This window comes from Cavia porcellus, unplaced genomic scaffold, assembly GCF_034190915.1.
Source record: "Cavia porcellus strain 051 isolate PalLab524CR breed Dunkin Hartley unplaced genomic scaffold, mCavPor4.1 scaffold_33, whole genome shotgun sequence".
Lineage (NCBI taxonomy): Eukaryota > Metazoa > Chordata > Mammalia > Rodentia > Caviidae > Cavia > Cavia porcellus.
This window is the reverse complement of record NW_026947516.1, coordinates 20,296,190-20,323,821: the sequence shown is the minus strand read 5'-3', so window position 1 is coordinate 20,323,821 and position 27,632 is coordinate 20,296,190. Positions and strand designations below refer to the sequence as shown.

At 36.4% G+C, this 27,632-nt stretch overlaps 1 protein-coding gene across 4 annotated transcripts in view; it reads right to left on the bottom strand.

Moving 5' to 3' along the window:
• The window catches only part of Cdkl5 (cyclin dependent kinase like 5), a 193,164-nt gene that overhangs the window by 67,662 nt on the left and 97,870 nt on the right, over nucleotides 1–27,632 (bottom strand). For all 4 annotated transcript variants that reach the window (XM_063242991.1, XM_063242992.1, XM_063242994.1 and 1 more), the window contains one exon: nucleotides 1,815–1,860. In XM_063242991.1, the coding sequence (XP_063099061.1) occupies nucleotides 1,815–1,860 (46 nt within the window). The remainder of the gene's footprint in view (nucleotides 1–1,814; nucleotides 1,861–27,632) is intronic.

Sequence of the window (27,632 nt, the reverse complement as noted above, 5' to 3'; positions counted from 1 at the left end):
AAAATTATTGAAGTTCAGTGACTCCAATCAGGCACTGAACTGTTTTGTATTCTGTTTGATAATTATTTATTTATAGCTCTTAATTCTACTAATAGGCCAAAGATTCTTAAAAGAATCCATTCCTCAGCTACTTGTATGGCTCTTAAAGTACCTGGCTCAATGCTCAATGAATTTCTATGGACACACTTTTGCTTGCACAGGTAAAATATGTCATATAATTGGAGTACATTGGGATATACTGTACAGAGATGTGAAGAATATGGTACTTAGTTAAAAACCAATATTATACGTGGCCTAAATTGTACTCCTTTTTAAAAGTTTAATGACAATTATTATTTTTGCTGGTAACTGATGCATGCCAATGTGCCCTGCAAGATATGAATGCACAACGAGAAGTCTCTAAACCTGTGTAAAGCTTGGGCTTTGATCCATTGTTGCAATTACTCTTTTTAGGAGATCATCAGTTGTCTCTGGTCAACCTGAATTAGCCCAGATTCACCCCTAAAAGTGTTCATTTCCAGTGGTTTCACAGTGGGTTGGCTAAGGGCTACTTTTTCTATTAGAACCACAGGCACACTGTTTGAATCATGCCCCAGCCCCTAGACCAGAAGCAACTGAAAGCATTTTTACATTGCCTTCCTTTAAGACTGCCCTCACGACAGCTGCTGAAGTTCCCAACTGACATGCACATGCTCTACAGTCAGTACATCAAGTGCAGTTACATCAATACTACTCAATTATCCTGCAACATTTTTGTTAGTAAGTCTGTTGTATTATTCCATGTTTGCTATTTCTAAGATCAGAACAATAAATGGCTTATAAATACAAAAGCTAGAAGAAGGTAGACTATGACAGCTAACTTCATATTGCTAATGAGATATTAAGGTTACTACTATGTTGGTACCTCATACCTAAAAACCATTGTTTTTCAAAGGGCAGGCTGTGATTCACTAGTGGTGGAATCAAGGTATTTGATACCATGACAGGCATTTATAAGAACAGGAAAAAACAGAAAATGAAGTACCTTAAATGAGTATGATAAAGTGGTTTGTGATGCTATTGCTTCATTCACATACAGTAAAGAATGTGTGTGGACACTGCGTTAGGATATAAAATATATTTCTACTGAGGTCTCTGTCCAAAACATTTGAAAAAATGCTGCTTAGAGTTGCTTAAAGGCCATGCATATTTTCATGATCAGTTTTTCTGCATGGTTATCTTCAGATGGCCAAGAGTTAAAATTTAAAAACTAATGAACTATGGAAATGCTGTATTATAAACTTTCAAGTCCAGTACAAAGTAATATACTCCATTTGAAATGGTCTGAATATGTAACCAAGACCTCCAAGTATGATATTTGTTTTTGAGAAGCATTTATTCTCCCAGTGAGTGATTCCATAATGAAAATCACCCTGCCAATACTGCCTCCTACTTATCCTTGTATCTCTAATTCTGACTAGGAGCTACAGATCCAGTATCCAATACTGAAATCTTTTATACGGCATTCACTACTTGCATGAATGACAGAAGTCTTTACTTTTAAGTCAATGTTTTCATTTTAATTACAGTTAGAAACAGTGTGGAAGACTATCTTCCATTTAGAACAAGATTTCCAATGTTAATTTTATCATAAAACACATAGGAGGAAATAAATGTTCCAAAGCAAATCATAATAGATAAGCTATATTCACTTTCTGAGACTGTGACTTTAAATTTTCAGAAATAGATAGGACCTAACCAGCTAAATCCCACCTCTTTCATACTTTCTTTACAAAAACTCAATACAGAAGGAAAAAAACCAGCAACATATATACCTTCACTGTCCTTGAATTTCTTGATTGCCACAATTTCATGTGTTTCCTGAAAAATAAAAAGAGACAGAAGAAAAGTCATTCTTCAGTGTTTTTCCAACTGAGGACTCCAAATGCTTGGGGTATATTCTGGGACAGAATATCAAGAATCCACAGAGTAAAAAACAGATCCTCCTCCTCCCCAGTGCATTTTTTGGTTCCAAAACTCTTTCTTGCCAACCTGCAGACATTGCCAAGGAACTAGAAGAAAAGGGGGCAAAGAGCAGAAATGGTAACAGAATATGAATAAATCATAAATCAGAAGTGTCAAAGCCTTTAGTCTACTCAAAAATGGCAGGACATAAAAGGAATAAAACAAAGTATAAAACAAGACTAAAAAATATTCATATTACCCTTGCTAAAATTTTTGTATATTTTCTTCCAGTAAATTTTCTCACATTGAAATAGTAATATCAGATATCATATATGTTGTTTTTATTTCACTGATACTATATAAATGACATTTTAATCTCATTAAATAACTTTTAAAGCTATCATTTAGAAATTATACTGACAGACTCACTATTTAACCTGTCTGTCAATGAACATATTTCAATATCTGCATCTTTATTTCCACAGAAAAAATTCTGCAGTGTTATAATGGGTTCAAAGGGTATGAACGTTAAAGGTTCCTAAATCCATAGTGTCAAACTGCCATCCAAAAATATAGCACTTCATAGTTCCCTATGAGATTGCTAACTGTACAACCAGTACCAAAACAAGTTGTATATATATTTGTCTTTTTCTTTTTTATCAATACAGGGGATCGAACTCACAACTGCCTGCTTACAAGGCAGGTGCTTATGCCACTGAGCTAAATCCCCAGCCCCAAAACAATTTATATTAAAGAATCTTTGTAATAAGATTAGAGAAGTTTTCTTCTATCACCTGGTAAATGCAACAAGATCAACTAGGTTAACTATTTTTCTTACTGATTCAAGGATGAAAACTTGCCATTTCTCCATGATGTCATGATCAAGGGTTTAGGGTTTTGCTGTTGTTGAATACAAATGATTGCATAACTGAGTTGATTGATACAAACTTTGTAATTATGACCACTATTTTTGTGCTCAAAGTCCTTACTGAAGCCGAGCATGGTTAATACTTAACATTTATGCACCTGGATATTTTAATGATTTAATATCTTTCCTTAAGTCTTTATAATCTATTTTAATATATGACACTGTAATATATGACACTAGATTTAATATAATTTCTAAACATTGAATCAATTTGTCCGACCTCCTTTATATGGATTTCTAGGGTTTTTGTTGTATCTTAGCATCTTTATATACATATTATAGATTTCCAATCATCTCTGCTTTCATCTAGTATAGGCTACTGATTTGTTCTTACACCAAAACCAGTTTAAGTTATTGAGACCTTACTAAATTTTTAAAATAAATTTATTTTTTTTGAGAATACATTTTGGCTATTAAATCTAGTTATAACTATATACTTTTGAGATGATCCACTATATTTGATCTATATCTATTTACACATTGAATTGGCTTTACTGCTTACCAATAGTGTTTTTCTCCTATAGTTATACATATTTAAGTGTTTGATTTACATCAACTTTTTTGTTCAGTAGGAGTATATCTATGAATAGTTTCCTGAGGAAGTACTTTCCTATTTTCTGAACACATGCATCACGTGTTGGTAGGCACAGAATTTTGGGGGAAGAAGTCTTACATTCTTACATAGTCCCTGTAAGCTTGGGCATACTGAAAGCCCTAGAAAATACCATTCACATCATCGACACTGTGAATCTATATGCTTATTAAAGCAACTTAAAAGCAGACAAGAGTGAAGTGTCTTTCAACAAAATCCATACCTTACTTTTCCAAAAGGAAGAAATTTAGGGGTTTTAAAAGGACTGCCATTTCTGATATAATTAAGTTATAATAATAGCACATAAAATGGTCTTCAGTATTATTTAGTGCTGTAGAAGATAAGTCTGTGGCCATTTGGTTTTCATTCTGATGTTGGTAACTTCTTTGTCTCTGCCTCAATATTGATAGAACTTTTCTTTAAAATAAAAATTTGAAATTATCAGAATATATGGTATCTAGAGGGGTATATTTTTTAACTATTACCTGAAAAATCAATGAAATTAGACAAGTTTTCTTCTAGTAATCCTGTGTTTTGTTTCTACTCTTATTTTGCTAGCATTTTCTACTAGAAACCTTACAAATTTTAGGTGGATATTTCATAACTGCTTCATATATATGGGTTTTTATGCTGTCGGATCACTAGTGCCTAGAACAGCAGGCACATAGTAGGTGATCAATATTTAAAGAATAAATATTTAATGAGTGAACTATTCAAAACTGCTAGATCACTTTTGTTTTTGTTCCATTTTAGTTTTCTTGATATTCTTTCCAAATTTCAGCCAACTTTTGCAATTTTTGTCTTGTTTCAGCTTGTTCTGTTTCTGTAGAGTTTATACTCTCCTAGTTCTCCTTCAGACTAAGCACATATCTAAACTTTGCTTGTTACTTGAAAGAAAAATCATTAAATAGAGCTAGGTATTGCTTTTAAATTACCAGGACAATATTTTATCTTGATATGCCTTTTCATGGTGTCATCTCCCCTCACCTCATCTTGCTTTGGTTTGGCTTTTATCTCATCCTGTCCTTAGTAAGATTAAACGATCCACTTGGATTGGCATCTGGCAGCAAAAAACAACAGTTGGAATTTTTAGCCACCTGACCTTCAAATTCAGACTGATGTACCCAACCTGATTTCAAACCTTGGATTCTTAGCAAACATTCTTCTTATGGGGGTTGACTGTTCTGAGACCAGACGGTCCAGTTCTTTGAATAAGCCGCCAGAGGAGCAAATGCTATTTGCTCTTTCCCACATGGCTGTAGAGAGCACAGTTCCTAGTACTGTCTGCTTCCCCACACTTCTCTGTGGAGGCTATGTGCTTCTAATCTTTCTCTCCTTGCCTTACTGCATTAGGGACATTATAGTCTCTGAAGTCACCTGAACGTATAGATGCTAATGTGGGCTAGTGGGGGACTCAGAGCTCTAGCTCCTTGATGAGATGACTGCCTGTTGTCCAGCCTTCTATAGGCATGGGTGCAAGTCATTTTCTATTCCCTCTGGATATTCTGCCTGATTCAGGGTCACAAAATGGAAGTAAACTATGGCATTCAAGACTATGCTCTGTACTCCATTCCTGCTAATGAAATGAATTCCTCATAGACAATGCCAATAATCTTTGCTCTTTTGTTTTTTGAACCATTGTGAGTCTGAAGTTTTAAAAACATCTTCATGGATACTTAGTGCAGAGGTAGGAGGCGATCATATGCCAAGCGTTATTACTTGTTCTCCCACCACCCTGAGATGCTATACATAAGTACAGACAAAGAAGAAAAACTACATGAAAAAGAACTCTGAGATCTTATGCTTTAAATTCAGTTTATTCACAGAAGTATGCCATTGCCACCACAACGTCTGCAACAAAATGTTACCAGTTGTAGTTAGCTAGATAGGCATTAATTTGCTACTTGTTTTCGTGTTTTGCCACATTTAAATAACAAGATAATTAAAAGATAGCAAGATAAAATATCTCAATAATTCATTAATCTGCAGCTCATCCTTAATTCTATCACAAAACTGGAATTATATAATTAGAAATACAAAAAGAAAAATTAAGTATTAAACAGGCTCCTGACTTGTGCTATATCTGTCTGTGAGTGAACAAGGTATAACTTCCCAGAATTTTTATATATCACAGTATTTAATACTTCCCAGAATAATTTTTTTTCAGCTAAAAGAAAAAATCTAAGAGGCCAGAGGTATAGTTCAGTGGCACAGCATCTTCCTGGCAAGCACAGGTCGTGAGTTTGATTCCTGGTACCCCCCCAAAAAATTATTTTTATAAAAAATGAAAAAATAAATGCTATCAGTAGTAACTAACACAAAACATATCCGATAGTTTTTTTAGTACTCCCCCAAAAATCTAGCCTCAGTCACCAACCATAATGAACAGAGAAGCTGGTAACCATGAACTCACTGGTGTGGTTGACTGTCAAAAGCTCCAAGTTATTGTTTTACTCTCAGTATTAATTTTTCCCTTAATATTCCAAGAAAGCAACTAATTGATATTAATAGTTATAAATTTTACTAAGTTATTTCAAAATGTAGTTATGTAACAGTGCTCTGGAACAGTGAATTCTTTAAAATGATCATAATGCTGTGTAAGAAAGTAGCAGAAATTACTGCTTTAAATGTTTTACTCTCTAGGTTATAATATCCAACATACATCATGAAATAGAAAAAAACCAAAGTATTGATTCTATTTTATTGTACTATTCACAGATTAAGCCAATTCAAAGGTTATGCTCTACAAGTGAGTCTCTAATTAATCTCTGAGGAAGCCCTTCCTTGGGACAAATGCTTATTTCTTCATCCAAATAACAAAGAATACACCTTGACAACCAAACTATTTTAAATATGTCAGTCCATGTTTTATATAAAAATATTCCAGTGGATATTTAATTTCTTTCACACAATTCAACAGGAGCAAAATCCTGCAAAAATAGGTATTGATACATTATAGATTTGTATGAAATCTGAAAAAGTAAGGTTTATTTTAGATTATATTAAATATTGTAACCTCTGTGCCAGGCCCCATGCTAAGTGCTTCCTAAGAATTACCTCATTTAATCTTCAAATAATCACTCTGAAAGCGATCTTATTATACTCATTTTACAGATGAGAATACTAAGATTTCCAGTGAAGTACCACAATTTTGGTACATACACATCATATAGCAGAGCTGGTATTTTTAAACCTAGAGAGACTGTTTCTGGATGCCATTCTCAACTATGAGAATGCTCTACTGTCTTTGCAAACCACAGATGTAAATTTTGTTTGGAAAAAACAGATTTTGAAATGTACATATCTTTTTCCCTAAAAATACCCCTACCAAGGAGGAATCATTATTTCTCTTTCATGTTTTCTTGAAAAACACGTTAGCACCAACAAATATTTTCTAGTCTTCTAAAAAATTTTTTGTGATATTTATATACTTAAAAGCAAATAGATTATTTCCATCTTTATTATTTTCTTACACATAAACCTTCTAAAATAACTTGGACTGAAATTATTTTTATAATGAGTAAAATTATACAACGCGAATAGCTAAAATCACAGGATACATTCTGTGAAAGGTATATAACATACCTAGTATATATTTGCTGCTTACCATACTGCTCATAAAACACAAAATACTGCCCATAAAACATAATGATAGAAGTTGGATTGTTCTAAGAAATTCCTCAGAGACTGCAGCTTATATTATTTATTACTTGAGAACTACCACGGTTTGTCAAAACTAAAGATTAGATTTATTGCTAAATTTAAGAATTTCAGACCAAACCAGGAAGGAAATAATACTGAAAAGCCAAGAAGAGGAGCATTTCCATCTGACAACTAACATATGTCTGCTGGGCCTCTGCTTTATGTAAGATGTTCTGTTGCATCCTGTCTGACATGAGTGAGTGAATGAAGCTGTCTCATGTACACAAAAGCTTAAAACCTGGTATGTGATAAAAAGCATAACAGTAAATTAAAAATGCATTACAAAATTTTAAAAGTACAACAAATGCTTTATGTCACAGGAATTCAAAAAAGATCAATCATAAAAACATGTATAAAAACTATACAATACTTTCAGACTTAGTAGTTGATTGTATCTTGGCTTAGTTGCTTCTGATCTCTCTCTTCTTGCATTTTGAAGTGTAAAATGTCATATAGCTTCATTCATTCCCATTCCTTTTCTCCAGTGGTAATTCTACCTCAAGTTGAGCTATATCATTCCCACATAAATTTTTGTTTTTATAAAATAATATGCCTGTAAATAATTTCACTATTGTTTTATACACTACAAATCATTTAACTAGCATGTCATTGTATACATCTGGTTTTTGCAACAGCTTCTTTTTTAACACACAATGTGTGTTTGAATCTACTTTAGTGGTGCTCAACTGGGTGTTACTGTACTTGCTCCCAAAAACATCTGAGGCCACTTTTAGTTGTCACATGATTGAAGATACCTGCTAGAATCTAGTGAGTAAGAGTCTAGGGATGCACAAGGCAGTTCCCACAATACAGAACCCTCAGCACCAAATGCCAATAGTGTCACTATTCATTTTAAAATAGTGTAATTTATTCATTCAACTATTTTGTTTACCCATTTTAACGGTCTTGTGATAGTCACTATAGATACTCCTTAAAAAATGTGAGACTTGGGGCTGGGGATTTAGCTCAGTGGCATAAGCACCTGCCTTGCAAGCAGCGGTTGTGAGTTCGATCCCTGGTACCGATAAAAAAAAAAAGGAAAAAGAAAAAAAATGTGAGACTTGTTAGGGACTGGTCTGTCACTTGGAGAAGCTGAAATCACATGATTTCAGGCAAAACTTTGTACAATAATACAGTGTACAATGTACAGTAATATACTGTCAGAAGACATTTTAATTGAAAATGAAAATTAAAGATCAATTCTCCAAAATTATTAATCATGGCAGTAAAATATCTATGCTTACCTCATTTTCATGAAATGATTAAATTTATAATAACTTTTATAATATGGTTCCATTAAAAATAAGACAATGAAATACACCAAAAGATATATTAAAAGCTTACTCATTTTTTTTGTTAAAAATTCAGGGTGTTTTTCATTTGGCCAAAAATAATTTAGCTGAGTTTCACTAGATCTACATCAGTAGTCAACAGAACTGTGACTAAGATTCACATTATGGGGATAATATCACAGGAAACCCTGATACAAACTCTATAAACTGTCCATAATTTGAATTTATTTATGTGGTAAGAGTACTAAAAGGAAAATATTACATTTTAAGATGGATTACAAGGAAATCAGTGCATTCATCATCAGCCTCTTAAAGGAAGATCACTTTATGAAAATATTAATACTTTATCAAGAACAGTAGAGGCAGTATATAGCCAAAAAGGCATAGATGAAAAGAGAGATCTTACAAAGAAAGAGACTTCCTTATAAAACAACTATATTTTTATTAGCACATGCTTGTAGTACACGATTATATGCATCATGAGAAGTTGATACGTGTACATAACACACCTTGATTCTATTTTTAATCCCTTCTTCCCCCTCACTCTACCTCTTGGTATCCCTATCCTTTTTTCCCATCTCCCTGAATAAACAAACATTTTCAAGCCACATCAGTGCTAAAATTCTTATTCTATTTTCTCATTTGCTTCCATTAAAACATAAAATTCCTTCTACCCTCTCTAGGCTGGTTCTGCTCTTCATGAATCTTTGTGATATAAAATGGGGGTACAAAAAATATAAACTATTCAGACAGAATATTTAACTATTTTTGCATCTTTTCCCAATAAACCTGACCTTGTCTATTCTTTCTTAGTGAATACTAGGCAGAAAATTAGGATCACTTTTGAAATGTCCTTCATTTGTACCCCAAGATCCATCTAGTCTCTCACCAAATGGTAGTGGTGTTTACCTCCTAAATCTTTTTGGAGTCTACCTGAATGTTTCCATTCCAGGTCAAGCTCTTAGCACTCTCACATAGAATACGGCCTTGCCTCCTAAATCCTTCTACAGTAATACGTCTGCCCCCTGTAACTAGGACTTTTGTTTGGAAATAAAAATTTGATTTCATGTCCCACATTCCTCCTTAAAACTCTCTCCAAATTCCAATAATCTCACAACTATCTCACACCCTTCCAGGTAGCAGGCAAGGGGCTTGGCCCCTGGGCAGCCCTCTTGGCCCCTCTTCCCAGGCTTCCTTTGCTGGCAAAGCATCAGTCATCTTTGCCGTACTCTCTCCAGCTACAGGACCTGTTCTCTTTGCTGTTCTCCCATTCAAACCACCATGATCCTTCAGATCCTGGTTCAGTTTGCACTTCCCACAGCCCAGAAAGGTCATCTGGGGCTCAGATGCTCTCTTGGCATAGGCCTCTTCCTCATAATCTGTATTAAAGATCCACCTTTACAAGCTTATATGGCCACTTTATCAAGGGCTGACTCTATTACTAGGTTACAAACTTGTGGGTGTGCGTAACTGGTCCAAAATATTATTCAGGAAGAAAGATGAAAGATCCAGCATTTGCAAACATGTATTTATGCTGTTGTCAATTCAAAACAGATCCTGCTGACCCAGCTCCTCTTTGCTGGACCTCATTTACTAATTCAACCACAGCTTAACAGAGAAATACTTGTTCCTACCATGATTTATTTTTAAAAGAGACAGTACACAGGGAAAAATTAAGCAAACAACCAAAAATACACAACACAAATATATACATTTTTGATTTTTAAAGGACATTCTAGTATATTCTGTAGGAGACAAATTAAGCTAGATCCGCCTTTCGTATACTGAAGATGATGCAAGAAGACAATATAAGACCTTACATAAGACACCAAATCTGGTGTTTTCCAGAAGTCCTTTCGTAGGCAGGAATTTAAATTAGCTGTTAAAGATCAGAAAGAATTATACTGTCTTCATTAAAAATCTCTTTTGCTATTTGGTTACTATGCTCTTCTGTAGTTCTTTAAAATATACTGTAAAACTGTTATTGCTTTCCTTTGGTGAAAAATTGTTTTCACGCCAGCAGAATAAGATGGTTGCATTTACTATACTGCTAAATTTAAAATATTTCATTGATTTATTTCTCCACCTGAAATACCCAAAACAGTAAAAGTGGCTTTCCTTCATTGTCACCTCTAGTCCATTCTGTGACGAAAGTAGTAAGATTTCCTTTAGTGCGGCAAAAAGTAAAATGAAAACAGAGATGTTACATAACTACTGATATCTCACACTGGTACTAAGACATCGTCAGTGACAAAACAGTCATGAGAATACTAATGCTGCTTACAGTGCTGTGTAGTAACCTGAGTGCCAAATTCTTAGGCCCCTGGACTTCCCAGAGTACTTAGAATGAAGTCTTGAACTATTTTTATTTACATTTTAAAAGTCAAAAGTATCTGGTAAGGCTTACAGCCACCTAGGTGTTTGATATTTAGGTGCCACAAGTATAAAAATAAAAAGACATAAAACTCTTAGACCACATAGCTGATAAATACAAATAAACCAACACATCAAGTGAGGCTTTATATAAACAGTGACCAAAATGTATGGTGAGCGTTTTTAAAAACTGATACATGGTCATTAATCCTGCTCAAAATACTCCCTTGCTTTGAACATACTTATCTCACCATTCTTGTCACTATCTTAAAGTAGTTCTGGAAGTGCTTTTTGTAAGTGTCTTTAGGAGATGGTTCAAAAATTCAGTGAATGCTGCTAAAGGGCCATCCAATGGAAGGGCAGGTTTGTAAAAACATTACAGGTGCTCTCTTCTACCTTATTACTGGATTAGGCAATTGTAACTTGTGGTTCCCCCCTAAAGTCAAAAAGACGGTAAAAGGTAAATTTTCTGAATTGAATTGAGGTGGCTATGACAGCACCACTCAAGATACTCACAAAAGAGGACTTTCTAGAACTGCTTCAGAAAGTTACAAGAATGATGGGATAAGTGTGTTCAAAGGGGGAATATTTGAGAAATTAATGCCTATGTCTCTTTTGCTGTAATTTTTGAAAAAAATTAACATTAACTATATTTTTATGATACCTTATAAATATTTGGAATACAGCATTATATGCAGATACCCTCAAACCACTCCAAATACACCAAATTCAGATGGAGGTTTATCATTAAATGAATGAAAATTTGAAAGGCTACATGGTGACTAAAAGAGTTTTGCCCTAGAATAAATTATAGGACATTATGGTGGAAGGCCAAATTGGGGATGTTTACCCTGATGGCCACTCCCCCCACAATTATAACTTCATTTTTCCTTTACCCATGCACGTGAAGAAAATTCTAATCAGCTCCTCTTGCGTCATTCATGCCCATCCCAAGTACACACATCCGGTCAAAAGTCACACTCCCATACCTGGGCAGAGGAAAAAGCCAAACCCTTGCTGGTTGTGGGCTCCTTTCTACTTCCTCTAAATAAAAAGGCCACTTTTATTTTTTCTTATATTTTGTTCCTTTATTCTGCCAGAAAACTCTAACATTTTGATGCCATACCTTGGATGGCAGAGAACTAGCTCCTGAGAGTTGCTCCTAGTTCTAGCTCCCATGCCTACTAACCACCTTTCCTTCCTCTGGGGCCTGTTTATTTGCCAGTGCTAATCTGTATGCGACACCTACCCTCCGCATTCATCACAGGTGAGCTGCCCTCAGTCCATCAGTCTGTCAGTCTGGGAGTTTTCTGTTTCAGTTCTTCAAATTCACAAGCTTGTGTCAGAAAACCTATCCATTGCCATCCCTGGACAGAGACAAAAGTTTTCATGTTCTTTGGCAGGATACCCCTAGGCAAATCTGTTACCCTCTTGTTATTTGGGCCCCCGCTCTGCACTCTCACGGTGATGAAAATGGGTTGAGACCTTCCATGTCACACTTTCAAAACAGGTGATGACTTCTTTTGATGGTTGTGATCCAGCACAACTTTCACATTCCTTAGGGGGCGCTAAAGCTCTTATGTACCCAGGCAAAGTTGTTCTTTTGGCTCACTTTTAATTTGGTCATGGGGAACATTTCCTGTACTCCAAAAAACACACATGAACTTGGTGCTCTTGGCCTCAAGAAGGCTATAAAAACCAAAAAACTGATCTTTTTTTATACTTTTGTTACAATGGCAGCAAGTTAGCAGAAACCTGTCATTTTTAGGCCTTTATATTTAAAGGACATATCTTTTTCTCATGCTGTCTTGTATGATGGTCCTATTACTTCTGGTTCACTCTACTCCACCAGGAACTCTCCCTTCCTACCCACCAGACACCTTAGATGATGTGCCTCCTGTCTTTATCGCTCTTCCCCCATATTTCCAAGACCAAACTTCACAGCTTTCTCAGCGAGAGGTTTCTGTGCCCCCTGCATCGTCCTCTCCCCCTTCCTCACTCCCAGTGGCCAAACATATTTGAGTGCGCTCTCATAAGATGTTTGTCAGTCTGTATATCTGTTGTCTGTCTATTCTGTTTATACTGTACATATCATCTGTCCATGTTTGTTCATTTGTCTGTTCTGTAAACAGTTGTTCCTTTTTATTTGAGCTCAACAATCTTTTTTCCTTTTTCTTTTGCATTTTCAGATCATTTAATCAAGGTTTATTTGGGTTATATTTTTTAAAGCATGCTTCCACCTAGGTTGCCAGGTGGTCAAAATAATGCTAAAACTGGTTAAATAAACTCCCTTGGGGTGAGGAGAGATTAGATAAGCCTTCAACTGATAAATAAGAGTGGCCACCTGATAACTTTAGCTCTTATTCATTATTGGGAGGCCTCAATAATCTCCAAAGCCTTATGAGAGACCCCAACCACAGTTCATATGCCTAAGACAATTCATTGTGGCTGATCTTAGGGTATATTCATGCTGTCAAATATAAAATTTGGATTGCCTATAATGATAAGTATTTTCTTTCACATCCAGACATCTGCCATTTTCTTGTACTCCAGCCAAGAGATTCAAGTCAAATCAACATGAGGTCACTTGTCAAATAATAATTTTTAAACAAAAATTTATGTATATGTATATGTTATACTTAGAGATGCTTAAATATTGAGCAGTCCAAACAATGTCACAAATTTCTACAGTGCTCAAATGTTAAAACACCCTTGTTTAATAAAAAATAACAGTTCCATTTAATGTTTTATGTTAAGCTTACTGCCTCTACTACACTGTACTGTTATCAATCTTTTCTTCTAGATGTTCAACAACTAAAAGTAAAAAATAATTATAAATTCCTTTTAGATTCTTTTACTGAGATCCACCAGATCTTTTCCAGAAAAAGGTTATACGATGAATATTGAGGCCATAAGTAACTATACTCAACTGGCCTTAAGTGACACCACAGCTGATCTCTCTCCTAAATCAAAAATGGTAAGACTAATGAAATTGGCCATCCTCCAAAATCAGGTGGCATTAGACATTCTAACAGCATAAGAAGTACTTATAAAATTGTAAAACCTAAATGTGTCTATGACAAATGAATGACATGTCAGTTTCTAAAATTCCTTGGACCTTATCCTTATCCTCCTTATGAGAAGCCATTACTAAAATTATACTCATAAATATCCTATTGATTCTATTATTTGGCCCCTGCATACTTAATTGATTCTTTGCCTTTGTCTCCTCTAGACTTAAGGCTGTACACCTATCCAAGATGAAAATGCCTACAGTCTACTGAGTACCACTAGTTAAAAGCTCCACAGAGTATCTCTGACTGCTGTTCGACAACTTTACCCACCCCAGTCAGCTTAAAGAAGCCAGATTGGTCATCGCCCATTACCCTTCGTGGCAGAGGAAAAATGCTACAGGCAACTAAGTCAGTTAAAAATATTATAGGGCTAGGGCCTCAAAGGAGCCAACACAGAAGACTAGATATCTTGTGACCTTGGAGGAGACAGATACCTCCCACTGTGGTCCAGATTCCAAGACAAAAGGCTTAACTTGGCCCTCAAACCCCACAGGGAGACCTTAACATGGCTTTTCATATTTTCAACAACAGAGATAAAAATGAAAAGGAAAAAAAATAACAATATGATCTATTACAGTGACACTTGGAGCACTAAGAGAGGTAAACTGAGACAAAGTGGAGCTGCCCAAGCCCCTCCCGGATCATGCTTCAAGTGGGACAAAAAGGATGCCCAGCAAGAGAATGCCCTTTCTGCAATCTCGAGGGCCATTAAAAGAGCAACTGTCCTAGCTGCCAGAAAGCGGGTAAGCCATACTCTTAACTCCTTGCCCTCACAAGAGATCTCATCACCACTGGATTCATCACTGGCTGATCTACTTGAACTTGCTGCTGAAGACTGATGGGGCTCCGGGCCCACAGCCCCCATTAAGGTGTCCTTCTCAGAGCCTCAAGTCTCAGTAGAGGTCTCACTTAAGACATTCTCTGTACTTGTAGCCACAGAGGCCATGTGTACTGTTCTTCCTCAGTTTTCAGACCATTATATTAAATCCTCAGTCTCTATAGTGGATGTTGACAGCCAATCTACACAGCCTCTACAAACAGGGCCCATTCCATGCAGGTTCCAAACTCTCGTCTTCACCCATAGCTTTCTAGTAATTCCAACATGCCCCACATCCCTTTTAGGTAGGGAATCTCTTCAAAAGCTTAACTTCTTTACCTTTTCCTCATAGCTCTCATCCTCCAAACACCCTCGCAGTGCATGGGATAGCCATCCCCTCCTCTCTCCTCTTCTCTGGTCAATCCCATAGTTTCAAATACCTCCAACCGCACCCACACTACCCATGCCATGCCTGTTTTAATTCATCTCAGGCATGCTTCAGTTTTCCCTTGCATTCCCCAATATTTTACATCTCCCAAACATTTACGGGGACTCAAATCTATAACCAAGCATCTTTTAGACAATGATTTTCTTAAACTTACCCATTCACCCTACAATACTTCCATTCTCCCAGTACTCAAGCCTAAGGGGTTCTATCATCTAATACAAGATCTTAGGGTAATCAATGATGTTGTTACCCCAATTCACCCAGTGGTGCCAAACCCTTATACTATGTTCTCTCATATTCCTCCCTCTACCACTCACTTCATATCCTAGACCTTAAAGATGCCTTTTTTTCCCCTACCCCCTCATTGTCAGGATTAATTTGCGTTTATGTAGACTGACCCAGACATTCTCAGGTCTCAACAACTTACTCACACTTGTCATATCTGTTAAAATCTCTCAGGGACACCCCCTTCCTTTCCTACTCATCAATTTCATGGCACACCCTTGGTCAAGACTGGCAGATAGATTTTACACACATGCCCCACCACAAAACTTTTAAATATCTTCTTACCTTTGTCTATACTTTTTCAGGATGGATAAAAGCCTTTCCCACAACCAGGGAGACTGCTGATATAGTTATTAAAGTTCTGTTACAAAAGATCATTCCAAGGTTTGGTCTACCTCACAGTATCCAGTCAGATAATGCCCCAGCCTCTGTTTCCCAGATCCCTCAACAGAACTACAACCAAAGTGAAGTGGCCCCTACCTGACCTTCCTCGGAACTTCAACGGTGGTCAAGGTCACTGGACTCCCATCCTGGCTCCACATCACTCAATCTAAGTGGTGCCCTCCTACCCTTAACTCCTCTGACTCTATATATCCTAAGTGGTCATCACATCTCCTATCTCCTACAAATCTCTGTCTTACCAAGGCACCACAGTTACAACTTTCAAGCTAAGTCATGTTTTTTGTTATCCTATTTTATTTGTAATCCCTTACATGAGACCTCCTCCCCGGGTCTAGGATCTCCTCTCACAGCCACAGCCCTCCCCACCCCTAGTCTATAATTTCCCAAACATATTCAACTGTCAGGTCAGGGCTTCCATTTCTCATGCTTCCCATTCTCTCCAGCTCCACCCCTGGACCAAGGACAAGTCCTACCTACACTTTTACCCTTTCAGATAAAAAAAAAAATAATTGCCTCTCGTAACTCTACTCCTCCTAACTCCACACTTATTTTTCAGATTCTTCCTAACCAAAGTCCTAATAAAATGACACACTTGAATCAAAGGCAGGTTTCCTTTAAACGTGACAGTGGCCTGCCCCCTCATAGCACCTTATCTTTTTATTTCTCCAATCTAGGATGTGAGCATTCACCAATGATAAAGTTGTCCTGGCTGAAGCATCTGGTACCAGCTTCTACATGCGCATCAATTATCATCCCATCGACCCTCTGAAACCCCAACATGGAGCCCCCATTCAGCAAAAAATAATAAGAGAGAGTCTTTGCCCTTTTCCTAACAATAAAAAGATGGGAATGAAACAGCTTTGCCCTAGAATGTTATAGGACATTATGGCATTAGTTTAACATGGTGGAAGGCCAAATCAAGAGATGTTTGCCCTGACAGCCACTTCCTACTTCTTCCCCAATTACAACTTCCTTCTTCCTTTCCCCGAGCACATGAAGAAAATTCCAATCAGCTCCTCTTGCATCATCACAAGCACCACATCCGGTCAAAGGTCACATATATCTGCATGTAAATTTAAATATAATTTTGCATTAATAGGGGTCACACCCCTATATCTGGGCAGAAAAAAAAGTTAAATCCTTGCTGATTGTGGGCTCCTCTCCACATCCTTTAAATAAAAAGGCTACTTTTAATTTTTCTTATATTATGCTCCTTTATTGTGCCAGAAAACTCTAACAGTGATACTGTCTGTCAGATTGCATTTCCATTTAGTAATTTTTAATTTTTATTAGTATATATTTATAGTACACACTGATTACATTCAGCATGTACACAACACATCTTCATTCTTTTTATATCCTTTCCCTCTCCTCCCTCCATCTCTTGGTTCCCTTTCCATTTGCAAAATTTCTTCCTGTTTCCTATTACCTTTTACTTTGTTCTTAAGTTATTTGTATTTTGGGTTTCTCCCATAAGAGAAACCATGGGATATTGAAGCTTACAGATCTGATTTATTTTATTTAACACTATAGTCTCAAGGTGCATCCATTTTCCTGCAAATGACTCAAATACTGCAATTACTGTACAATGTTACCATTTCATTTCACCCCTATTTTACAACAATGAGGAGAAAATGAGGAAATGGAAGTTCCACTTCTAGTGATCAAGTAATTAAGACCAAGATAGCATGAATTAGGCATGTCAAATGCAAACAATCTACAACCTCAACCTGACAATTACTGGGTTTAAGCTACGTTCAATTGAAAATGAAGAATACAAAATTTAAATTTAAATGCAGATAATATACCCCCAAAGATTATCCTGCTATTGCAGGACCAGTAATTTATAGAATACTAAATATAAACTGTACCAAGAAAATGTACTTTTTCAATTTTCTGTAACTGATTTAACCTTGCTTTTTAAGAATACTGACTTCAACTTATATTGTATAGCTCAGTCCTTTTCTAGTTTACAGTCTCTTTCAGGTAATACTCTGTTTTTCAGAGTTTCTCACTGGTTCGAGCAAGATAGCAGTGTTGGTCTGGAACTTCACTGTAGAAGAGGCTTTCAGGCCTCCAGAACAAGGCTCCTTCTTGGACTGAACCCTGAATATTGGCCTAATGGTGCTGCTAAGTCCCATAAGGGTTACAGGGTCTGATGTACTCTCTTGGCCTGGAGCCCAGGAGTCTGGCCCAGTTGGTCAGGCTCCGTCTCAGGTTTACTGCTGTTGAAAACATCTAAACTCCATAATCTCATTCATAACTAATAGCTGGTCACCAGTTATAGCGTTGACATCAGCTGTCCTTCAACCACAACTTCTCCACTGTCAGGTTCACTGACCCTAATCCCAGGTCTCAGGATGTGTGGTACCCTTGGAATCCTTATAGACACTCACAAGCTGAAGGGGACCCAACAGTCCTCTTTTCACCTAACCATACCATACTTATTTTCTTCTGTTGTCACTGCTTATTTATAATGAGGCAACCTTCCGGGCAATTTCTTTCCCAAGTTCCAAGAGGGGAATGAGACCTATGTTTCCTTTGCTTTAAGCTTTACCCTCAACTTACTCAGGCCCAATGCCCAGTTTTAGTGTTTTGAGTTGGTAGTGTTGGAGAATGTCAAGACATATATGACCATTTGCTTGCTCTAACTCTGCCTATTTTTCACAGACTGTCACCAAAAGGACCATTTTTTTTTATTTTTTAATTCTTAAAGGAATTTACCTTATCAAATGGCACTTTCTTTCATGTGCCCATGATGAAAGAAAAGGTCAAGAGAGAAAACTTTATTGGCCAAACATACAATAATATGTACTAAAAATATTATTGCTAATAGATAGATAGATTCAGGTATAGCAATTAGAAAAAAACAAAGACAACATTATGGACAGATTAGTAGCATAAAAAATGCATGGTCTAAATAAGGAGAAAAACCTATTCTTTTGACCTAGTGATAGATACAGCTTGCTATGGATTCCTTTATGGGGGAGTTTGGGGAGCTGACTCTGCCTAATTTTCTTGTGATCAATTTTTCCAGTAAGTTTATGTAGATACTACTTAAGCTATCAGTATACTTAATCTTTGTAGTTATTTGTAGTTAATGTACAGATAGCTAACAATAGCACAGCTTGCATACAGCAAGTTGTTCACTGCTTCCTAGGAGACCCTAACAAAAACTAGGCCCACAAGTATGCATATACTTATACGTTCTGCTGAAGTCAGATACAGTAGTGCTAACATAGTTTTAAATTACTTCTTGAGAAAAGAATGCATCATTCTGTTCCATTATTCATCCACATACTAATAAATCATAGCTATCATGTATATAAAATCCATTACATGAGTACTTTTAGCTGCACTTTCTTGGCCATCTCAATGTCCTAAATCAACTCAAAACATTTATTTACCTTTCACGGTCATTTTGACTTTGCAGAAAAGCCAGAAGTCACACAGTGCCAGATCTGGTGAATATAGTATATGAGGACACACTATAATGTTTTTATGAACCTGCTCTTCCATTGGATGGTACTCAGCAGCAATGTTTACTATATTTTTGATCACATCTCATAAGACAGTAAGGGAAGGAGACTTTTAGAACTGCTTTAAAAAGTGGCAAGAATGAGAGGATAAGTATGAACTGGAGTATTTTGAAGGGATGTAATGGCAATGTATCTTTTACTACAATAACTTTTTTAAAAATTTAAAAGCTCACTGCACATTTTGATCATGCCTTGTATGTCTGGCTTTTGCTAAAGCAGTGAACAACTTGCTGTATGCAAGCTGTGATATTGTTAGCTATCTGTACATTAATTACAAATAACTACAAAGATACACAGTACCATTTACATTTGTCTATAAAATAAAACAATGTAGATAAAGAAATTTGGTTAATAAAGCTGATACACTAAGGTTTAATTTTTTCCAATTTATGAGAAATATGATTGAGTTTTACAACAGAAGCATGCTTAATGAAACTCTGAAGTTCAAAGGAAACAAATTATATTCTGGCATCTTCAGGCAACCCAGACACAAGTTCCTCAGGTGCACAATCACTTTGACACTGCCAAGAAAAGAAACACAGTGAGACACAGCAAGAGAAACACAGATACTCCCTACTCACACATTGCAGGGAATTGCCTCTAGGGACTCCATGATCATATGTTCTGACAGATCTGTTCATAGACAAGCAGATCTGGAAAGGAATGACACAACTGAAATCTGAAGAAAGTTTTAAGTCACTATTGTTAGAGCTGTAGCTATATTCACATAGAAAACTGAAAAATGTTTTCAATATAAGGAGTAACAATTTTTTCTTTTTCCAAACACTTACTTTCAAAGTATCTCATTAATTTAGTAAAAACCCCTATATCTTAATATGCATTGTGGAAAAAAATAGAAAATGTCAGATGTGGCTCTGTCTTACCACAGGAACAGCATCAAATATAAATTGGCAGATCATAATATTATTGAAAGAGCTTGGTCTGATCTGTCTTTATATCCAAATATCCAGCATTTTATCTTATGTCAGATAAGTATATAATAAAATGTCTGCTGAACTGAATTGCCACAGGGTCCTGGAATAGGAACTGTTTACCTCTATCAAAGCCCTAAAACAAGAGGAGACAAAACTCCTCAAAGTGGTAATGCCCTTGAAACAAGAGTGGCTAGCACATAAGCCTCAGGCAGTTCATGTAAAGAGAAACAGCAACACTGTAAACTTGAACAAAATTTTTGTATTTGATTGCTTGATGTCAGGAATGTCACTGAATACACACAATCTTTATTTGGGCAATGGATCAAAACGGACATTTCAGAAGACATACAAATGGTCAACAGGTATATGAAAAAATGCTCAACATCACTACATCAGAGAAACGCAAATTAAGACTAAAAAGAAACATCAACTCACTATGGTGAGAAGGGCTATTATCAAACAGATAATAGTTCTGAAGAGGAGGTGGAGAAAAGGGAACCACTGCATAATGATGATGGTGAGAAAGTAAATTAGTCCAGCCACTACAGAAGCATTATGGAGGCTCCTCAAAAAATTACGAATAAAATACTATGTGATCCAGCAAACTCAGTACTGGGTATCCAAAGGAAATGAAATCAGTATGCTGAAGAGACAGCTGCACATTACTGTACACTGCAGCACTTTTCACAATAACAAAGACAAAGGAAATAATATAAGTGTCCATTGGTGGTCAAATAAATAAAAAAAAGTGGTACATATATAGATGGAATACTATTCAGCTATTTAAAAAATGAAATCCTGTGTTTTGAGACAACATGGAAGAAACCACAGGTCATTACATTAAGTAAAATAAGTCAGATACAGAAAGATAAGGCCACATAATCTGACTCAAAGGTGGAACCTAAAAATGTTTGTCTTGTAGAAAAAGACAAAAGAATACTACTAAACCACAATTTTAAAATCCTCTTTAGATAATAAAGGTCAGTGGGGGTCACTAGCTTTGCCCATAATAGATATTTAAAATATACTCAGCTACCAATCACAAGAATTCAGGAAAAGATACTCCATTCCATGCAGCCTAAGAAGCTTTTGAGATAAAGTTACAAATCCATGCTTTATCTCCCAACTTTTAAGGAAAAAACCCTTATTCCTGTCACAGCTAATTATTTGTTCTTTCTCAACTGAGCCTTCACATATATTTGCTTTTATCTGCTCACACTACCTCAAATATTCATCCTTCATTTATCAATTCAACAAACATTTTTCAAGCCCTGTAAATAATTAGAAAATGGGAAAAGGGAGCTCTTGTTTTCATGGAAGCTACATTCTACAAAGAAAAACAATTAGTAAGCAAGTAACAGAACAAGAATATCAGAAACAAAACAGGGCAACTCAATAGTATCTGTTTCATAAGGGAGAGGAAGGAGGTGACATCTTAGCTTTCCTGTAAAATGGTGATAAGCCAGCTCTCCATTTCTAGTTCATACCTCTTTCATCTTTCAAACCTCTCCCTTGAGAAGCACTGTTAGATTCCCTGATGTATTTAGTTTTACTCCTCTTTCATGAACCCTAGATATCCTATCCAAACTTCCAGCAAAGCACTTTGCCCTAAGACCCGTGATTTCCAGCAAGGCCTCACTTTCCAAGGCCAGCCTGTATTTAAGATCTGTAAGAGTAGGTGCCTTATTTAACTCTGTGCCCCTAAGACCTAGTAGCAAAGCCCTCCAAGGTGATGACGGGTATAGCAGATAGTTCAGTTCTCAATAACTGATGACATGTACAGTGACTGGGGGGGGGGCTGGGGGGGGATGAGATAAAGGGACACATTGGGCAAAGAAATAAGATATGAAAATTTTATTATAATAAAATAGTGCAGGCCAGAGATTTAGCTCAGTGGTGTAAGCTCCTGCCTGGCAAGCGCAAGGTTGTGAGTTCGAGCCTCAATACCAAAAAAAAAAAAAAAAAGTGTAGAAAGCAAAGACTGAAATAGTATTTTGTTAAAAGCACTAATCTACCTGTAAGTTTTGGAACAAATGATTTGGTTTTTTTTTTACATTGTGATTCTCTGATGGTCTGTGAAGTGCTCAAGGGCAGACAGCACACTTCACCACTGTGCCCTTGTGAATCTTTTCCTTCTAAAAGGTGGGCTCTCTACAATCAATGATCTGATTCCTTGTCCTTTTCCCAAATACTCAGCAAGACTCAATATGGCAGGTGCTTTAACAATTGTGTGCTTAATGAATTAATCTGAAGTTTTAAAGCTCACTTCTAGGGTTTCTCTTCTGCTGAACTAACAAAGAATCTTTTTGTATCAGTAAAATAGTAGATTCAAATGGTGTAGATGATAAAATATGAATCTGGAAAAGTGCATGCTTCACATAAATTACAGTGGCCAAGTGCCTGTAGAAATTTTACGTTATTCCCTAACAAAACAGCAGAAAATTTAGATTCAACACTATTTACATGGATTAGAAAAAACTGTATAGTACCAAGTACATGGAATATGTATACAAATGAACTTTATTCCACAGTTCAAATCAATGGAAAAATGATGTGAACATTCTCACCAAAAAAGCAAGATTAAGTGCAGCATCAATCTTTTCTGAACAGTGAAATTTGGCTATCTTGTAACTGTATAATAATAAGTACCAACATTAAAATGTAAATCTACCAGCCTGGATGATATTGATATAATAATGTATAAGTCATGTCTTTCTAGCTTTCAAATACTTGCTGTATTTGAATCAAAAGAAAGCTAAACTAATAGAAATCATCACAAATATAAAAAGAAGTATAACAGATGCACATAATCAAAAATAATCTGTTAAATTTTTTATTGAGCTCTAAACAACTAAACAAAAATGCACAAATTTCTAACAAAAGTACTGTCTCTTACTTGTAGAAACAAGCCACAAAATCTGATTATTAGAGGGTTATAATTGCATGCAAATATAAGGTTACACTGTTTTTTTATACTTTTATTGTCAAGTCAATCAGTATAGTTTCCCAAGAAGGAAAAAAAAAAACAGCTTTTAGACATCATTTAGTAAGATTTCATTGTGTGATACCTTTTAGAAGTCCAGAAACACTTCTTTCAGATACATCACTCCTGATTTCAAACAAATAAGCAAAATGAAACTGAAAGGTTATCCCAAAAGAAGAGTAACATAAAAACTTCACCTCTAAAGCCAGACTGCCTGGATTTAAATCTTGGCTCCCCACCCTACAACCTGAGTTAATGGCCTTGGAGACAACGCTTAACTTCTCTGTGCCTTGATCACCTCATTGTAAAAATGGGTCTAACAATATCACATATTCCTGAGGTTACTATTGGGGTTAAGAAAGATGATACAATACTCAAAAAAGATGAGTTAAATGAATGCTATCACCATTATCAATGTCATTATCACCATCAAGGAGAAAGTTCAATATGCTCTACTTCTGGGTATTCTCAAATCATCAAAGCAAGTTTCCACTGGTCATGTGGTGGGACATGCCTGTAATCTCAGCACTGTGGGAGGCTAAAGCAGGAGAATTAAAATTCAAGCTTAGGCCAAGCAATTTCAAAATACTGCTACTACCACTACTACTACTACTAAATAATAATAGTAACAGTAATAATGATGGCTGCGGATATAGTTCGTGCAAACAAAGGCCTTGGGTAAATACCCAGTGCCCCCCTCCAAAAAAAAAGTTGCCAAAGAAACTCGGGGACCATGGGAGTTATGTCTCTGAGATCTGGTTTCTCTTTCCTTTGAATGCAACTATCAGTCCTTACTTCTGTTTTTCAGTTGAGCATCGCAGCAACAGTTGAGCTGAACTTCCCACCAAAAGACTATAGAAAGCCATATTTCTTCCATGAATAGGCAGCTGGGCCAGGAGCCCCGTGTGTAGCAGGGTGGAGGGGCTAGGACTCTTGACAGCTGCTACTTGCAGATTTCCCCCATCTAATAACTAAGCACATGGCCTGTGGGTGCGCTGCCTGCTAGATGGCAGCTCCCAACAGAGGGCTTAATGGTAATCAGAGTAACCAGCAAATGCTAACCAAGGTAAGCACAAGACAGTAAAGACGAGGCCCCTTTTCCATTTGTCTGGTACCTCATAAACCAAAGGAGGAATATATCAGATAATGAGAAAGGGAAGAGATCCAATAATCCCACAAGCAAGGTGGTACTGAGCTAGATTTACTTTTATTTCTAAAATAAAGAACTATGCATAGAGTCTTGGCTTCAATTCCTACTGCAAAGAAAAAAGTGAAGGTCTTCTGCTGGTGTTAAGAGCAAACTACCTTGATGTCACAGGTCTCTGAATTGTATAAGACTGTGAGCTATTTGAAAGTAAGGACTATGTCTTGCTCCCATCTATAGTCCCAAGTGTCAATTACAGTGTCTGAGGTATAGTATATTTGAAAAATGAGCTAATGTTACTAACATATGAAATGTTTACAGAATTTATTTTGAATTTTCATTATACATTATACACAGAGACTTCTGGTTCTGGTCCCAATGCAATAGCCCTATTTCTCTCTGGCCTGCTTTAAAACTAAAAATCCTTGGACACAACACACAAACAAGTACAGGTGGAAAAGATGGAAGGAAGGCACAAATTGCCTAGAGACTACAAGGCTTAAAGAACAACATTGCAGTGAGTTTCCTGGATTTCTTTATTGTCTCCCATACATCTCTAATAGGGTGCTACAGAAGCCGTCAAACTGGAACTGCCAACAGGCAAATAAGAAAAACGTTCTGTAGAAAGCCCATTCCCCTACCCAAATGACCAAGAAAAGTTAGATCAACAATAGAACATCTTTTTGTTTCTACTTTTCACAGGAGAACACCAATGGAAAAACTGCACCACTATCTACTGACTTTTCAGTGGGGGCAAATAGGAAAAGACAGACAGACAGACTGACAGACACACACACACACATACACACACACACACACACACACACACACACACACACACACACTGATAAATCAGAAAACCATACTCCAATTCTCTCACCTACTGGGCTAGGTAGGGCTGAGCAGGTAGCTGGTCTTCCATCTCTCATTAGGCTGCAGCACTCTGGCTCCCCTGCCAGGATAGTGTGTGAGGGATGGAGCAGAAACCATAAGGCAGTAAGAATCAGTGGTCCACTTCCACTGGGAAGGTGTTCAGGGAGCCAAGTGACCACCTAAACATCCACGTCAACATCAACACCTTTGCAGAGATGGTACTGGTGGGGCTAAGTGGAAAACTGAGCATGTACATATACACAGACACACACAGCCCTCATGATATACCTCAGTACATGACCTTAAAAAATAGTTAAATAGGATCTAGAGACTCATAATAGCCAAAATGATGAGAATATACTCAAAGTCACTAATCTTATTAGGAAAAATGAAAATCATAACTTGCATAAGACAAGACAACCAACAACTATCAATACTGAAAAGAAGTAAGTGGATGTCGGAATTATCTCACAAGGATTTTAAAGCCACTCCAATAACACTACTTCACCAAGCAACCAGGAAATGTCCTGGTCAGAGAAAAAAATAGTCCTAATTTAAAAGTCTGCTGTCCCTAGCAAAAAGACCAAATAAAGAATAGACCAGTAAGATTGAAACACAGATAAGCACTCTATTCCAGCCAAAGCAAACAGGAAAACTGTGGCATTATCCACACTGACAAAGGCTGTGTAGTGAGCGTGTCCAACCCCCTATCACACAGGTACCAGTGGAGGCCATGTGGAGAGCAATAATAGGGTACTCCTGGAGCCCTAAGACAACGTGATCAGTGGAGACTTGGTATGGAGCTGAATTCCCACCCACACTAAGTAGTAACAATGAGCCCCACTCAGTGAGTGTCAATGGAGTAGAATGAGGAAACTGGATTTCTACCCTCACCTCCCACAAGCCCCTCCTTGCCAGAGAAAGCCAAAGCCCAATAAAAAAAGATTATTAAGATTTCAGAGTTTAATAACATAATATCCAAAATGTCCAAATTTCAACAGAAAATTACTTGTCATACTAAGAAGCAGGAAAATCTCAGCACATAAAAGACTATTAAAAGGTGTCAACAGACATTAGAGATGTCAGAATTACTTTGCATGGATTTTAAAGCAACCATTAGACAAATAATTCAACAAGCACACTTGAACCAAATGAAAAAGTTGGATCTTTCAGCAAAGCAACAGAAGATATAAAAATAAATCTATGAAGTAAAAAAGACAGTATAACAACTAAAATGAAAAGCCATTTTAATGAATGGGGCTCAAAAACAAAATGAACACAGAAAAAAATGAATACATGTATCTAAAAAGTGAGGAGAGTGAAGGGATCTAAATGAAACCAAGTTTCCTATACAGTACCTCACTTGAGTGAAAAAACTCAGTAACAAATGATTGTTACCTTGCATATGTGTATCTTAATTCCTTAGTTCAATGATTAAGAATGCAACAGAAGCTCATAAATTCAAAAACAATATAAATCAAGATTCAATTCTAAATATCCCTTTAAGACTAGGGGGAAAATGACTGGAAGAAATAAAGACAACAGTCTCACTGACAAATATGAAACACTGTACCAAACAGCACCAGAGAATTTATTTCTTTCAAGAGCCCATAGAATATTCACCAAAACTGGTCATGTCCTGGGCCAAAAAATAAACCAGAATTGTAATAATGTAGAGTATTTTCTCTGACTACAATAGAATCCAACTAAATATCAGTAAAAGAAAGACAACGGGGATAGCTTCAAACACTTGGAAATGAAATAAAATATTTCTAAATAATCCACGTGTCAAGTTTCAAAGCAAGTTTTAATTTTGTAGAACGTAATGAAAACGAAAATATATCAATATGTGAGATGTGGCTGAGGCAGTACTCAGAGGGAAGTTTATAGCAGTCAACGCATATATTAGGAAAGGTCTGAAATCAATGTTAACTTCTTACCTCAAGATTAGAAAAAAGAAAACAAACCTAAAGCAAGGAGAAGGAAGAAAATAATAATGGCAGAAATTAACTAAACTGAAAACAGAAAACAAGGAAATCAATGAAGCAAAAAATTCAATAACACTGATAAAACTTCTAGCAAGGCCCATAAAACGACAAAAATCATCAATATCAGGATGAAACAAGCAATCCCTACAGATCTATGGCCACTTAGAGAAAATAAAGACTACAAGCTTTACATTAATAAATTTGACAACTTAGAAGTAATGGGTCAATTCCTTAAAAACCAAAAATAAAAGACTACACTGAAGTCACATATACATATATGTGTATATGTTTATATGTTTGTGAATGTGTACAA